This window comes from Gossypium hirsutum, chromosome A04 (genome assembly GCF_007990345.1).
Source record: "Gossypium hirsutum isolate 1008001.06 chromosome A04, Gossypium_hirsutum_v2.1, whole genome shotgun sequence".
NCBI lineage: Eukaryota > Viridiplantae > Streptophyta > Magnoliopsida > Malvales > Malvaceae > Gossypium > Gossypium hirsutum.
In genome coordinates this window covers 75,136,753-75,153,157 of record NC_053427.1, presented here as the reverse complement: position 1 = coordinate 75,153,157, position 16,405 = coordinate 75,136,753, and the positions used below count along the sequence as shown (strand labels likewise).

Sequence of the window (16,405 nt, the reverse complement as noted above, 5' to 3'; positions counted from 1 at the left end):
TATTCAAAATACAAACTACAGCATTGTAAAGTCAATTTTTCCCAAAAATTTCTCACGTTCCCTTTCTATCAATTAACAATATTTGTGGGTTATTACCAAAACAAATATTTCTCAGTCCTGCATGGATGAAGGTTTGGTAATTCACACGTCATCTTGAAAAGTTCCTTTTACCGATACGTCATATTTTAATGTACAAAGGAAGATGATATTTTTTTTTGGTAAAATTAGCAAATTAGGTCAGTTTTATTTTTATTTAAATTAATTTATTCGAAAAATAAAACTTATTTTATTTTTTTATTTTTCATATTAGACGACAAACAATGAAGAGAGCCAAGTGTAACAATTCGTTTTTTAGTGGTACCGGGAACGATGGTTTCGGAACTCCATTTTTCGATAATTAAGTCATTAATTATTAATTATTAATATTTACTGGTCTAATATAAAGTTTTCTTAAATTTTGGTCCAGTAATTTTAATGATTAAATGGTTAATTAAGATATAATGACTAAATTATAAAAATTGTAAATTTTAATTATTATTTATTTTTATTAGTTAAAAGGCTTAATTAATAAATGTTTGAGGGTTTAAGTGGCAAATTAACCACTTTAAAAATTAAAATCTTAGTGGACGATTAGTGCTTTCTTCCATAGATTTTATATGTTACATTATGCTTTAATAATAATAATAATAATAATAATAATAATAATAATAATAATAATAATAATATGTTAAAATAAGTAAAAAGCAAAAGGTCGTCATCATCATTTTGGTTTCTCCACCGAAATATCAACAAAAACAACATTTTTGGAGGTCTTGAGGTTGGGCCAGCTTTACTTGCTGCAAGTGATTTTCAAGTAAATTTTTAGTAAATTCTATATTTTTGAGATATTGTAATTCAATTTAGATAGTTTGGAAATTAATTTGTAAAATTGTCAAAGATTTTGAAAGATGTTCTTTTTGTTTTTGAAGCTTTTTAAATGTTTAATGGTGGAATTTTAAACTTAGAAATATTTAAGGACTAGCTTCTAAAGTACTTTTGTTTAGATTTGAGTTAAAGAACTAAATAGTAAATATGTTAAAGTTGATATGAGATTTCTGTAAATTATGGTCTTATAGTGCTATATTAGGATGAAATTGGTATTGGATTGAAAAATGAAGTTTAATTGTGAAAGTTATATTGGTTTCGGTTTTAGGGACTAAATTGCACAAAATGTAAAAGTTCAAGGAAATGTTGTAAAATGAAATTGATAAGCCATATATATGTAATTGAGTGTTATAAGATATTTGAAATTGATAAATTGAACTTAATCATTATATAGATCGAGGGTTGAATAGAATACAGGAAAATAAGGAAAAAGGAAAAATTATAGAATAGTCGCTACGATCAAATTCGCTAGCTGGTTATATTAGGTAAGTTCATAGGGCAAAGAAATGTATTTATATATATTGAGTTTTGCATATATATATATGTATGTATTTGTATACATTGTTGGATTGAAATTTTGAAATGTTATAATTTAATATTAATGTGAGAAATGATCTAATTGAAAGTTTATAATACTTGTGAAACATGATTCATGTGGATTCTAAATGAATATGACTTGATTATGGCATGTATACTAAAAACATGGAAGTGCCCTTGCATTATAAATGTTACAAATCCTATATAAATGCTCGTTTGAACGTAGTAAACGATTAGGATACGATTGGAGGGTTAGAATGCGCGCTTGTACAAGTTTGCACTTTAGTGTCTATATATTTGCACTTTGGTGCCCCTGTTTACACTTCAGTGCCCCTGATTGCACTTTGGTGCCATTATTAGCACTATAGTGCTCCTTAGTGTGGTGTAGTTACCTGAATACTCGAATTATTTTTACTATAGTTCATAGGGCTAATTGAACATGTGAATAATTGATAAATGACTTAATGGTACATGTTGAATTTATGTGAAAGAGTTAGATGAATAACATATTACACGGTGAATTGACATTATGATGAACTCATCTATTTATTGTGAATTGTTATGTTAGGTTAATGATATTATGTTAATTGTTTAATTACATTTGCTTGGTTGAAGTAAGTTTGTATATAGTTTATCTATGAACTTACTAAGCTTACGTAAAGCTTACTCTATTTCGTTTCCTATTTTTCTGTATTTGGCATTTTCCGGAACAAGTATATCGGATCAACTCCAAATCTCACATTATCAAGCTTCAGACTTGATAGATGTAACACTCGTACTCGACTCGATTGTTGAATCTGGGTATGGAGCGTTACAATTGGACCGGTTTCGTATACAAGAGTTGAACTCACTATTTTAGAGTCAAACTGTATTACCTATTTATTTAATAACCTTTACAATAGAGGCGATAATTTAAAATAAAAAAAATTTCACTATCCCTAACTTCGGACACTAATAGACTATTTAGTTACATTACATTTGACCCTTAGGAGAAGCATCTAATGATACCCCCTCCCTTTGTGTATGATACTTTACTGAAGGTGATTCTTGATCCAACATAGTTTGGTTTAGTCCCTTCATGAGTTCCTTGTCCAACTAGTCTTACATACATAAACCAAATTCTATAAATTCAGAAGAACTTAGTGAGTTTCTTCACAATACTACTCAAACATAAACCCCGTCTCTTAAGGGCATTAGGTGAAACTACTAGATGTGTTTAACTTCCTTTTTGTATTAAGAATAGTTTCCTCAACTTGAAGTGGTGGTTAGACTATTAAACAATCTCCCTTTGGAAAATCCTATCACTCTTTGACTATTTCCTATGTTCCCTCGGATGTCCTACCATATTAGCGGGCTTTGTACTTCTTGTTCTTTCTTTTTTTCTTTTATTTATTCCTAGTGTTAGATTCTTCTTCTCGTCTTGTGCTTATAAGGTAGCCCTTCAGCTACCCTCCTAATGACCCATTTTATTTATGTCTTCTTTGGCAACCCCTCCGCCTCTGATTAGTCATTGGCAGACTTCTTTCCTTATCGTGGCCCTTAAGGACTTACTAATATTCCATATGTTGGGTTAACTAATAAAGACCGATGCCATTCTAGTAGAACAAGTTCCACTTAGGTTGAATAGTGGTCGGATTTCTTTCTTGTAATCCATATTGTTCACGATACCTTTGCTTCTAAGTGTAACATGTTCATCTGCTGTAGACTATTTTGGCCTTTAGTACCCAACAGACTATCATTAGAGTGATCATCTATGTTCACGATTTCTCTCATATGCTAGTTTCCTGCGGAACTAGTCATTTGATTGATACTAGTGAGCTAGTGATTGATTATCATCCGGGAAAAGCAAATGTTGTTACCTATGTATTAAGCCAAAAATCTTTGTTTGCTTTAAGTGCAATGAATACTCAGTTGGCTTTATCTGATGACAACTCAATTGCAGCTGATTTGAAATTGAGATCGTTATTTGTACAGCAGATTTATGAAGCTCAGAAGACTGATAATAAAATGTTAGCTAAAAGAGCTTAATGTGATTCTAACCCTGATTTAGAGTTTCAAGTTGATTCCTATGATTATTTAAGATTCAGAGGCCGAACATGTGTTCTGAGAAATTCAGAGTTGATTCAGATGATTTGAATGAAGCACATAATAGTCGTTTTTCTATTCATCCAAGAAGTATGAAAATATATAATGATTTGAAACAACTTTATTGGTGGCATGGTATGAAACATGACATTTCAGAGTTTGTTTCTAAATGTTTGATTTGACAGCAAGTTAAAGCTGAGCATTAGGTACCGTCTGGTTTATTACAGCCGATTATGATTCCCGAGTGGAAATGGGATAAAGTGACTATGGATTTTATTTCAGGTTTGTCCCTATCTCCAAGTAAAAAAAGATGCAATCTGGGTTGTTGTTGACCGGATGACAAAATCAACTCATTTCATTCCTGTGTGTACAGATTATTCACTTGACAAGCTTGCTGAGTTGTATATCTCTGAGGTTGTAAGATTATACGGAGTACCTATTTCTATTGTTTCGGATAGAGATCCGAGGTTCACATCGAGGTTTTGGAAGAAACTGCAACATGTATTAAGTACAAAACTATATTTTAGTACCGCATTTCACCCTCAGATGAATGGTCAATCGGAACGAGTTGTACATATACTCGATGATATGTTGAGATGTTGCATTCTTGAGTTCGAAGGTACGTGAGAAAAATATTTGCCATTGATTATATTTGCGAATAACAACAGCTTTCAATCAAGTATTAAAATGGCACCGTACGAAGCTTTATACGGTCGAAAGTGTCGAACACCATTGTACTGGACTGAGCTAAGTAAGAATAAGATTCACGGGGTTGATCTGATTAGAGAGACTGAAGAAAAAGTGAAAGTAATTCGTGATAGTCTGAAAGTAGCGTAAGATCGACATAAATCATATGCAGACTTGAAACAGAAAGATAGAGTTTCTAATCGGGGATAAAGTGTTTTTGAAAGTATTTCCGTGGAAGAAAATACTTCGATTCGGTCGTAAAGGTAAATTGAGTCTGAGATTCATAGGACCATATAAAATTATCGAGCGAGTTGGACCAGTGGCTTATCGGCTAGCATTGCCATTTGAGTTAGAAAAGATTCATAATGTATTTCATGTATCGATGCTACGGAGGTATAATTCCGATCCTTTGCATGTTATTTCCCCAACCGAAGTTGAAATTCAGTCAGATTTATCGTACAGTAAAGAACCGATCCTAATTTTAGCTCGTGAGATCAAAGAACTGAGAAATAAAAGAATAGCGTTAGTAAAAGTGTTATGGCATCAACACGGGCTAGAAGAAGCTACGTAGGAACCCAAGGATGCTATGAGAAAGCATCCCTAAGGGGGGAGAGTTGTAACAACCTGATTTTAGCTAAATCAGAATAGTGGTTTCAGAACCACAAATCCAAGGTTGTAAAATTATTGTTAATATTATTTTATGTGTTTACAGCATGTGAATATGTATGTGTGAAATTTTCGTGTACTAATTTTATCATTTAAGTGGTTAATTTGAGAAAATGACTAAATCGCATAAAATACAAAAGTAGCATGCTATAAATTAAAAGTTCCAAATGGCTATGCTTATTAAATGGTATGACGTTATTATACCATTAATAGCTTGAGTGGACCATTATGGGCATGAATTAGTTAATTTTCATGCTTTATAATAAAGGTTAAAATTGGTAATTGATAATTAAGTTAATATTAATTAAAAGAAACAAAATGGTAGCCATTTACTCATCCTTTTGAACAGAATTTGAGAAAGAAAAAGAAGCCATTTTAGGGATTTGATATTCAGCTAGCTTGTTCCTTGATTAAGGTATGTTATTTGCTCGGTTTTTGATGAATTCTATGCTTTTGTGATCGTTGCTTTGAGTACTAGCTAGTCCATGCCTCAATTTTTGAAAGTGATGATGATTTTGAAAGTTTCCAGTGATGAATTCATGTGTTCTTGAATGTTTAATGATGAAAAATGAGTATTTGTTGATAGATTATCATGTTTTGTAAAGTGATTTTAGTGAAATTGCATAAAAGGTACTAATTTGTGAAAAGATGAAAATGTGTGGTTAAATGTGTGAACTATTGATAAATATGCACTGTTATGGAACCTATAGAAATTCGGCTAGCATGTATTTGAAAGACATTGTGTAATTTTGTGTATTTAGAAATAGGGACTAAATTGTAAAAATTTGTAATTTTAAGGGCTAAAGTGCAAAAATACCTAAATATGTATTTGTGGACTAAATTGAACGTGTTGATGATTAAAAGAGTTAATTTTGAATGTATATAGATCAAGAACGAAAGAAATCAGATTTAGATCGTGGAAAGTCGAGAGTTATTGAATAGTCGAGCCGGCCCTTTACTACGACTACGAGGTAAGTTCATATGCAAATAAATATCTTTGAATTGAAATATATATGTTTTATTATCATTGAAATGCTATGAATGTCGAACGAGCGAGCATGAATCGACAAAGTTACAATATCCAAAAGTCTCGTACGAACTTTAGGAATAGTATAGGATACAAATGTCATGACATTAGGTTATCGAGATGTGATTACATGTAAGACCATGTCTGAGATATTGGCATTGTATTAAGATTATGTGTAAGACCATGTTTGGGACATTGGCATCGTTAATCGATTTCGTGTAAGACCCTGTCCGGGACAGTGGCATCGACATGTGATAACATGTAAGACCATATCTGGGATATGGCATTGTACGAGCTTATGTGATTTTTTAGTATCCTTAATGATTCCAAACAGTTCAACGAGAAAAGTCAAGTTGAGAAAGAATATATGAATGAGCTAAGTGACTCAGGTATGTATGTGATTCATACGAGTAATGAGAATTGAAGTGAATGATGAATTTGATTAAGACATGGAATATATGTTCAATGAGAAAGGTTTCTGAATTTGAATGAGATTAGCCATGTTAAGCATATTTGAATTGATATTTAGATGTTCATGTGAATACTTTATTTGTATATGGCTTACTAAGCTTTTAAAGCTTACTTTGTGTGTTATTTCCATGTTTTATAGATTATCGAAGCTAGCTCAGACTCGGGGATCATCGGGAATACTTCATCGCACTATCGATCACCTCGTTGGTACTTTTGGAACTTTGTATATATGGTATATGGCATGTATAGGCTAGTGTCATTGTGGTATGTTTTGAGACTTGATTTTAGCCATGAGTTTTGGCTTGTAAATGTTGGTGTGAATTGAGCCATTTAAGTTGGCTTAAGTTATGTGTTTGATAAGTTATTTATGTGATGTATATAATGCCTTATATGTTAGCTTGTTTGGCTTAGTTATATAGTTGTTATTTTAATTAGTTGTAAATAGGAGTATTAAGGTTAGAATAATGGTATGTTGTGACTTGATTATGTGATATTGAAATGGTAAGTCTTGTGGCTTGAAATAGGTGATAAGATGATGATAATGAAATGCATTTAGAAGTTATGCAAGTTTGATGGTTTTGGCATGATTATGGTTGAGAATTTAAGTAGTGAAATGATTGATTACGGATTCATCAAATTCTTTGACTAGTCTTGAATGATCGCCTTTTGACTAATTTGGAGCGGTGTAAAGATGGATTTCTAAAGATCCTTCTTGTGTTATTTGTTGATATGTTAAAGAGCCATGTATTCACGTCCTAAAATATTGCCAACACACTAATGAAATTTGGAAACAGATCCTCCCTTCAAATCTCTTTACCTAATTTTTCTCTTACTCTTTGTAGGATTAGATCTTAAAAAATTTGATAAATACCCTTATATTATAATTCCAAGATGTGGCCTGGCCATCCTTCATCGACATTGTGTTTTGGAAACTAAAGAAACAAAAAATTTATATGATTTTAATGATGTTCCTTTGAATTTAGTAAATTTCATCCAATCTTCGTGGTGTTGGGCAAGGTGTATCAAGACGAGAACAGAGAGGGTTGGGGTCCTTTCCTGCAATAATAGTTGAGACTGTAGATGGCTCCTATCACCCACAGCTTCCTTTAAATTGAATGTAGATGGCGAACACAACCCATCTTCAGGCATCGCTTTTTCGGTAGTCGTTGCAAGAGATGAGCATGGTAAATGGTTATAGGGATTTGGGAAAAATATTGGGAGGCATAGTATTAAACAAGTTGAGCTTTAGGCCATTTACAATGGATTACAATATGTATGGAGGGTCAAATGGAAAGAAGTTACAGTGTCAAAGGTATCCTTGGCGGCCCTAAGAAACATACAAATAGAGACTTGGTTTATAAAATTAAAGAACTCTGCAAGCGTGATTGGCATGTGGTCATCAAACAGATCCCAAGAAACACGAATTTTGCACCACACATCTTGGTAGGCTTAATGAAAGAATTCATGTTTCACCCACGAGTTTTTCATGCACCCCCAACTAAAGTTGCTAATCAAATTTGTTTAGACACAGAGTCTTTATTTTCAATTTCAAATGTTACTTATATTAGTTTGTAATTGATTCTGTCACTTATATAACTTTTGTCCACTAAACTTGGCATTAAGTCTATTTTGGTACTTGTACTTTTTTTTGTTCACTTTAATATCTGAACTTGGCAACTAGACTTATTTTGGTCCCTAAACTCAAATTCTGTCAAGATTTGATGTAATGCCCAATGTTCTTAAACCATGATTTGATTGGTTGATTGGACTGGTTGGACTAAGAACCAACCAATATACTAATCCAAACAAAGGGGTTGAACCGATTGAATCAGAAATTACTCAAAACAATAAAAGTCGAAAACTAGTACAAAAACTACAAGTTAACTGGTTTAATAATTTATATATATATTATAATTTTATGAAATTTTAATTATTTATTATTGTTAGTCTAGCACATGAACTGATCAAATCGATTGAATCAGGAACTAATCGTTTGACTAGTTCAACCATTGATCAGGTTATTAGATCATTATATGTGATACTCTAAAATTGTACCACGTCATCACATAAAAATTTATTTAATTTTTTTAATTTTCAAGTGATGATGTGGCACATCTCAAAGTGTCACGTCATCAAACTTTTATATCTTTCAAGTTCAGGGACCAAATGAATTTAGTTTTCAAATTTAAATACCAAAGTGGAGAAAAAAATACATATACCAAAGTGATCCTAGTTACCAAGTTAGAGGGCTAAAAATTATATTATCCCTAACAATTTTGTGCTAAGAAATAGATATTTGTAAATATGAATATTGATCTATTTTTTATTAATAACCTCTTTAATTTTTTTTAAATAACTTATGAAAATTGATTTTCATGTTGCCGATTATTTAATATTATCTAACATTTTTATTAATAAGGCTTATTAGTAAAAAAAAGTCCTCAAGCGAAAAAAAAAATCAATTAAAGCCTCAATAAAATATAAAATCCAATTGAACCTTTAAAGATGAAAAGTTAACCAATCAAACTCCTCCATTAATGTTGACCAAGTTTGACTGTTACGTTTTGCTGACATGGTTGTCCGACCAATCGGACAGTGACATGTAGTGATCACATGTACATCATGTTGATATCATGTTGATATGGCAAAAATGCAATGTTAGCAAATATTTTTATTAAATTGATTTTGAATTGGGTTTTGAATTTTACATATCATATTTAAGTATTAAGTTTAATTTCTTTTTATTTTGAATTTAAAGTTTAAGCTATATTTAGTTTATTTTAACTTGTAAAAAGAAGGTCAGGTGGTAGTTTCATAAATAAAACAAAAAATGTCTAGCATTCTGGAAGATCCGGTGGCGGGGGAGGCAAGGTTGTGTCGGGAGTTGGTCCGTTCTCAACAATGAAGGCAGTGGACAGGCCTACTGAATTGTGCCCGTCAAAGTGGCAATGCATAAACCAAGCACCTGTTCATTTCAGATGCATTAAAACAATTGAGTTCAAGTACTAGGCTGACAAAAACTAGTTAAAAAGAATAAAAAAGCAAATGATGGATGTTAGAAAATAAACCTGGATTATTAGCTACGAATCTAATGACAGCCCATCCTCCAACAGGTACGCTAATAGTGTTGCGCATTTGGGGGTTGAAAAGATTGTACTTCAGTGTATCTGTGGTAGGGTTAAAGTTCCCAAACCCTTGCGCCAATACATGGAAATCAAAGCCATGGAGATGCATGGGATGGTTCTCCACTCCAATAAGAGCTGTGTTCTGCATCACCATCTCCACAGTGGAGTTGAACTTAACCTTGGTGATGCTGGTTCTCTTTGGAGCAAATAGCAGAGGTAGGTCGGCGTTAATACTAGGGTTGGTGTAGTTAAACTGAACCGGGGGATTGGCAGGGAAATCAGTGGTGTACACTCCTCCGACGTTGAAGAAAAAGGCTTGCAACAAAGACAAGCTAGTAGGTAGCACGAAGGATACATTGTTCATGTTGCCCGAGAGCGCTGCCCCAACAGGTGGACGACCCTGGCAAGATACGTTTGGTGGGCAGACATCGAGCCCCATTCCAACGGTAACAAACATATTGTGGTCCACGTTAAGTGGGACAGGGACCCAGTGAGGCCCACCGACCAAACTGGTAAGTTCGGTGAAAAACTTATGAGCCGTGGGGGTGTCATTGAAAGCCGGTACTACCGGCATTAGCGGCGTTGTTGAAGATGGTGCACCCTGATAGATGATAACACCCCTAGTCGTACTAGGATTGAACGGTACACCAACTGCAGTGCCACTGGCACTTGCATAATTATTAGCGGTCATGTAATACGACCCAACCGGCTGATCTGCGGTCAGCAAAACGTCAACCGTCTGGCCAGGGGAGATAACAACGACGTCGGTGACATATGGGTTGGTGTAACGAGCGTCAACAGCCACAACAGTCATGTTATGATTGGCTATCTTGTAAAAGAGATGGGAATTGACTGCAGCGTTGATAATCCGTAAGAGATAAGTCTTCCCTTGCTCCACCCTATGCTTGTACATTTCTGATAATATAATTAAATTAAGTTAAATTAAACATTGATTGTTACAACATGTGGAGTACGCATGGACAACATCAATCTGCAATCAGTTACTTACGGTTTTGAGAGCATGGATAGAGATCACCGGGCCATCCATTTATTGTATAAGCATTCGAAATGTTAGGACCAATGCCAAGGGCTAGAGCCTGGTTTTCAATATCAACGACATTAGCATTCCACCACTCACCTGCAACCGCATTGCTATTTGTAAGCTAAAATCTTGAGCCAAGAAACATTTATATATCTCTGATAATTAATGAATTCAATGTAATATCTCAGGTTCCCGATAGCCATTAATACCTAACAAGATGGGAACTTCCCTGTAGGGCTTTGGGAATGGGTAAGAGTGGCGAGCCCTGGGGTGGATGATGATTGCTCCGTGGACGGTGGCACGGAGAAAGGAGGAATGAGCATGCCAGAAAAGGGTTCCCTCCTGTTTAGTGATTCTGTAATTGTAGGTGTAGTTATTTCCGGGGAGAATTGCACACTGAGTGATCATCTCAGGTCCATCTGACCAGGCACTCATTAACTGAGAAACGCCATGCCTGTTCAAGCAACATAACCGTCAGCAAATGATTAAATCATAAGAATGAATATAAAAAGAAAAACAGGTTATATATTTAGTATTGGACTTTGGTTAATTAGTACTCAATCATCGGTAGTTGAAGTTGAGCAATCTTTGTATTATATAAAAATGGTTCACATGAATTTTCAAGAAAAGGAAAAAAGAAAAAGGTGAATCGCATGGGAATAAGATATACGTTTGCTTGCATTTGCATCCCAAATGATTGACTTGTTCGTGTTTACCAGTGAATTGTTATTTTGTAAGGTGACATATTAAAGACGTGAATAATGAGTTTGTCACCCTCTCGAACGCGGAGGCTTGGGCCAGGGAGGCTATCATTTACTGCTGTAATCACCTGGCGTTTGCACAACCTAGTAACAGTCAAATTTTGAACCTGAAAACAAATTCTAATTATTAACTTCCCGATTATCAAACTGTAATGGTCGAAAGCTTGTCAAGGAGGTAAATATGAGTAAAGGAAAGTGAAGGGTATGTTTAAAAAGCCATAGCCTCAAATCAAAATGCATGGTGTTACACAGGTAAGATATGTAATGATGGATATTGGGAGGAGTGTGAATATAAAACCATCCTTCTGGTTTCATGGATTTGATTGAGTTGAAATTCGAAAACCTTTGAGCCAGCTTGGGATGGTAAAGGAGGGGCTAATTTAATCCATAGAAGAAAAGAAAATGAATAAGAGTAGAATTCATTACATAGAATGAGTGCTCCAATACTGCAGCTGAAACTGTTCTAGCAGCCACCATAAGAAGCAAAGAGGAAGCAAACAAGAAAACAAGGCGCCCCATTTCGCTTGAAGAAATAACAGAGGGAAGGTAATGAAAATGCTTTGCTAGGAGTGAGAGGCAAAGGTTGAAGAAGGAGCTTCAATTTATATAAGAAGTGCGAGGTTCCCTATTGGAACTTTCGTCATATTTAGGCGATAGTTTATTGACTTGAAGAAATCGTTTTTCTTAGAGATAAAAATGTCAACTCAACCCTGCACGATAAAGATAATTAAAATATTTAGCGTACCAATTACTTAACAAAAAGAGTGGGAAAAGATTTTCCGCTTTTTAGAGTTTCAACAACAACAAAAAAAAAAAACGGTCGTATTTGGCAATCCGCATATAGTTGGTAGGTAATAATGATTGCTAAATGTTGGTTGTAGTGGTTGATTTGACCAACTGATTCTATTAATTGTTTATTTTAAAATATTGAGTAAAATTTAACAGAAAGTTAAGACGTGTAAAATGATAAATAAGAGCATGACACATTTTATTGTTAAGCATTTATTTGTTTATAATACTTTAGTCTTTATAGGTGAAATTATTGAAATAAAATACTATTATCAATTAATTAAAATATTCATTATGAAAATTAATTAGTGAATATTTTTTAAAATTTCAATAAACAAATTTCTTAAGTTCCTTATTTGTAAATATTAACCTTGTGGAAATTGATAAATATTAAGAGTGTTTTAATATAATTGTAAACTATATTCTTAGTGATAGTTATGTCATGTTCTTAGTATGTAAATTAGTGATAATTATGTCACACTCTAAATAAATTTGTCAAGTAGCATATTTCAACTAATATAAAGTTGCATAAGAAATCATTTCACACAAATAAATTGTAAATAAATTAAGAATACATAAATATTCAAGAAATAGATACATATCTAAACAAGTAAAAACAAATATTTAAGAAACATAACGCTGTCGTCTACTAATATCTTGGCACCCTTATTAGGTTTGAGAGCATGTGTTAAAGGGTGTAATTTTTTATTAAGCATGGTCAAATATGTCATTCAACATATCTCATTTCCAATCAGTTGTTAAAAACGCTGCTCATCCCTATGCTTTTTTTATTTTAGAGGTTTTAGCTCAACAAGCTCTTGTAAACCTCCATCCACCAAACACAACAATTAGAGTGTTTGACTACCTAATCCTCCATTTATGTCCAAATCAGCTAAAAAAAACCCAAAACTCTATTTATCAAACACCCCTAACCAATACGAAGAAAATAGAAACATTAGATTAAAGAGTAAATTGATCTTTTTATTTTTAAATTATTTATTTGTATTGCTAAAAAATAGGTTGTCTGATAAAATAATCAAACAGTGACACATGATATGTTACGTGTACCTCATGATGACGTACAAAGACCAGTTTTAAACAGTAAAAATGGATGAAATTTTTAACAGAAAGACCAATTTGCTCTTTGTTCTATTCGAAACCTTTTTTGAAATAGATTTATATTTTGAAAATGAAAATAGGAGTCGCTACCAATCTTTTTTTTATGATGTGTGATCGGGTCACCTCGTAATCTGATTGTTTTAATAAAAGTTTTGATTTAATAAAACAATGATTTTTGGTCTACAAAATCCAAGAAATGGGTTCAGGATTCGGTTACGCACGAGGAAAGGTTAGCACCCTCGTAACGCCCAAAATTGCTACCTAGTTGATTAATTGGTGTCTTAATGTCGAAATTTGAAAATTCAAAAAGAGTTTAAAATACTATCCATCTTTGTATTAATGTATCTTTTAAGTAAAATCCCTTGAATAAATCAAAACGTGTAAAAGGCCCTCTTATCTCGAGGTAACAAAAGGGTCATATCCCGTAAGTTAGGACACGCCATCTCGAATCCTCAAAAATGAGTTTACCCTTTCTTTAATTACTATTTAAATCTTGTGAGTTTTAACTTTGAAAGGGATGTTCAACTATCTAGGTTCAAAGAGAAAGTCGAACTCCGTAAATTAGGGCACGACTTCTTGAATCTTCAAATGTGGAACATTGCCTTAATTTAAAATTTTCCTTTTTATTCATCAAGTAAAAATTAATATAACACTTAAAATGGTATATATTTAATTTATTCGGGCAGCGTATGCAAAACGAACAAATATTTTTAAACGTAATGTATAGTACAATGATAATGAAATAATGTAAAATAGCTATACAGGTAGAATATTAAAATGATAAATAATAAATAAATAATAGAATACTATAATAATAATGATGAAAATATAATAATGATAATGATATTAATAATCAAATCACAATAATAAAATAAATAAGGTAATTTAAAATAAAAATAAAAAATAAAAAATAAAAATGAAAGGTGCTTAATGAGAAGGAAGTATAAGTAGTATCCAATTTAAATATTAAAAAATAATAAATAAATAGATGAAACAAATAATATTAAATTTAAGTATTTAAAAATTAAAATAATAAATAAATAGATAATAATAAAATAATAAATAGTAAAATAAATAAATAGATGTTCGATGAAAAGAAAATAAAAAAATTTAAATATAACAAAAAGTAAAGGAATAATAAATAAGTAGATAAAAGATTTAAAATAAGTAAAGGACTTAATCATAACTTAAATTAAGTTAAATGGATAAATTGGGATAAAATAAATAAATAAAAGACTAAAATGAAAAGTGCGAAAACAAGCGAGGACCAAATGAGAAATTATCCCAATCCTCAGGACACGCGTCCCTTCTCCAGGAGGTCAGCGAACCGAGGACTTAATTGAAAACGGGGTAAAATTTAATGGTAAAATTTCAAAAAAGGAAAAAAAGTGAAATTAGGACTAAATCAAAACAACTCAAAAACGCAGGAGGACTAAAGTTGTAAATATCCCCTTTAAGGAAAAACACACAGATCCTAAAGGTGGATCGATTCGGGCGATGGGTCGCATCAGAACAATGCCATTTTGGCGTCTAAAATTAAATCTCCAAAATGATGTCATTTCGCATGGGTTATATAAGTAAAAAAAAGTTAGAAAAAAATCATTTTTGACTGTTTAAAAAAAAAAACTTCAGCTCTCTCTTTTTTCTCTCAGCCCTCTTTAGATCCTGCCATTGGCATCGTCGTCCGTCCGCTGTGGCGACCGCCAATCGTCGGCGATAGATCTACCGTCCACAGTGGCTGGCAAAATAAAAAAGCGGCCTTTTTTGATATTTTACTACCCCCAACCCCAATCTAAGACCAAAATGCCCAAAAAGCCTACCAAAATTCGAAAAAAATCAAAGGAACCTTTAGGTTCTGTCTTCTTCTGTCACAACCATTCGGCGAACCCTGAGGATCTGCCGGTCTTTCAAAATGGAGGGAGAAGACGACGATATAGGTAAATAAGTTTCACTTTTATTATTATTTTTTATATATGTTTTCGAAAATAAAAAAAGAATGAAAATATAAAAAAATCACTTTTCTTTTTGAGTTTATATATAATTTCTATTTCTTTTTTTATATTTCTCCTTAAAAAACTACAATCCATGGTATTGGCTTTTATAGCCATTAATTACACTGTTCATTACTGTTCTTTCTACTGTTTTCATTACTGTTTGTCCTTTTCCATTTCCTTTTTGCAAGTACCGGCATGGTCAACGGAGGGGAGAGAAGAGGCACCCTTTGCAATTTTGGTGCAAGGCGGCAAGCATGCATCAGGTCTCAAGACGAGGAGCGCATGCCGCGATTAAGGAGAAGCGACAAGGAGGCTAGGGTTTCTTTTATTTTACTAAAATTGATTAGGTTATTGGGCCATTAGGCCATTAGGTTTTTTTTTATTTTATTTTCGGTTGTTTTGAGCTTGCAAATTCAAGCCTGATATTTTTGTATTTTAGGCCTTTTTTTGTAATTGGACTTAAAATTTTTATTATTATTTATTTTTATTTTTTGGTTTCTGTTTAGGGCCTAGACGAAATTGGGCCATTACAGTTAACCCTCTTTGCTCGTTGTCCTGCAACGAGAATGGAGCAAAGTCTTTAAGAAGGACAAATTTTGTCCGGTCTTACCGAATCTTGACTTCTCTGGTGCTTCTCTTCTTTAAGTAGCCTTGTTTTAACCCACTGCAACTTCAGGGGCATAGGAAGTGTAGTTTCAATCTACTCCACTGCAACTTTAGAGAGATAAGATTTGTGATTGTAGCTTTAATATGTTCTACTACAACTTCAGGGAAATAAGACTCGTTATGGTAGATTTGATCAGACCCACTGTAACTTCAAAGGTATAGGATTTGTTGCTTTAATCTGCTCCGCTACAACTTCAGGGAGATAAGATTTGTAACTTCAATCTGCTCCACTGCAACTTCAGGGAGATAAGATTCTCCACTGTAGATTTAATCTGACCTACTGCAACTTTAGGTAGATAAGATTTGTAACTTGAAGCTTTAATCTGTTCCACTTTAACTTCAGGAAAAAAGATTTGCTATCTTCAATCTGCTCCACTGCAACTTCAGGGAGACAAGGTTTATAACTTGTAGCTTTAATCTATTTCATTGCAACTTCAAAAAAATAAGATTCACTATCTTCAATCTGCTCCACTGCAACTTTAGGGAGATAAGATTTACTATCTTCAATCTGC

General features: G+C 33.0%; 1 protein-coding gene across 2 annotated transcripts; it reads right to left on the bottom strand.

The window, feature by feature from the left end:
• Positions 1–9,108: 9,108 nt before the first annotated feature.
• Positions 9,109–11,898, bottom strand: LOC107948847 (laccase-7). Of its 2 annotated transcripts, XM_016883496.2 has the most exons (6): positions 11,752–11,898; positions 11,281–11,432; positions 10,774–11,018; positions 10,532–10,660; positions 9,466–10,437; positions 9,109–9,362 (listed from the first exon to the last, which is right to left on the bottom strand). In XM_016883496.2, exons 1-6 carry the CDS (start codon positions 11,842–11,844, stop codon positions 9,232–9,234), a joined length of 1,722 nt encoding a protein of 573 aa, XP_016738985.2. In that variant the 5' UTR covers positions 11,845–11,898; the 3' UTR covers positions 9,109–9,231. The 2 variants fall into 2 exon arrangements, with proteins under 2 accessions (XP_016738985.2, XP_040967314.1); XM_041111380.1 differs by lacking the exon at positions 11,752–11,898 and having other exon boundaries at positions 11,235–11,366.
• Between the last annotated feature and the right edge of the window lie 4,507 nt (positions 11,899–16,405).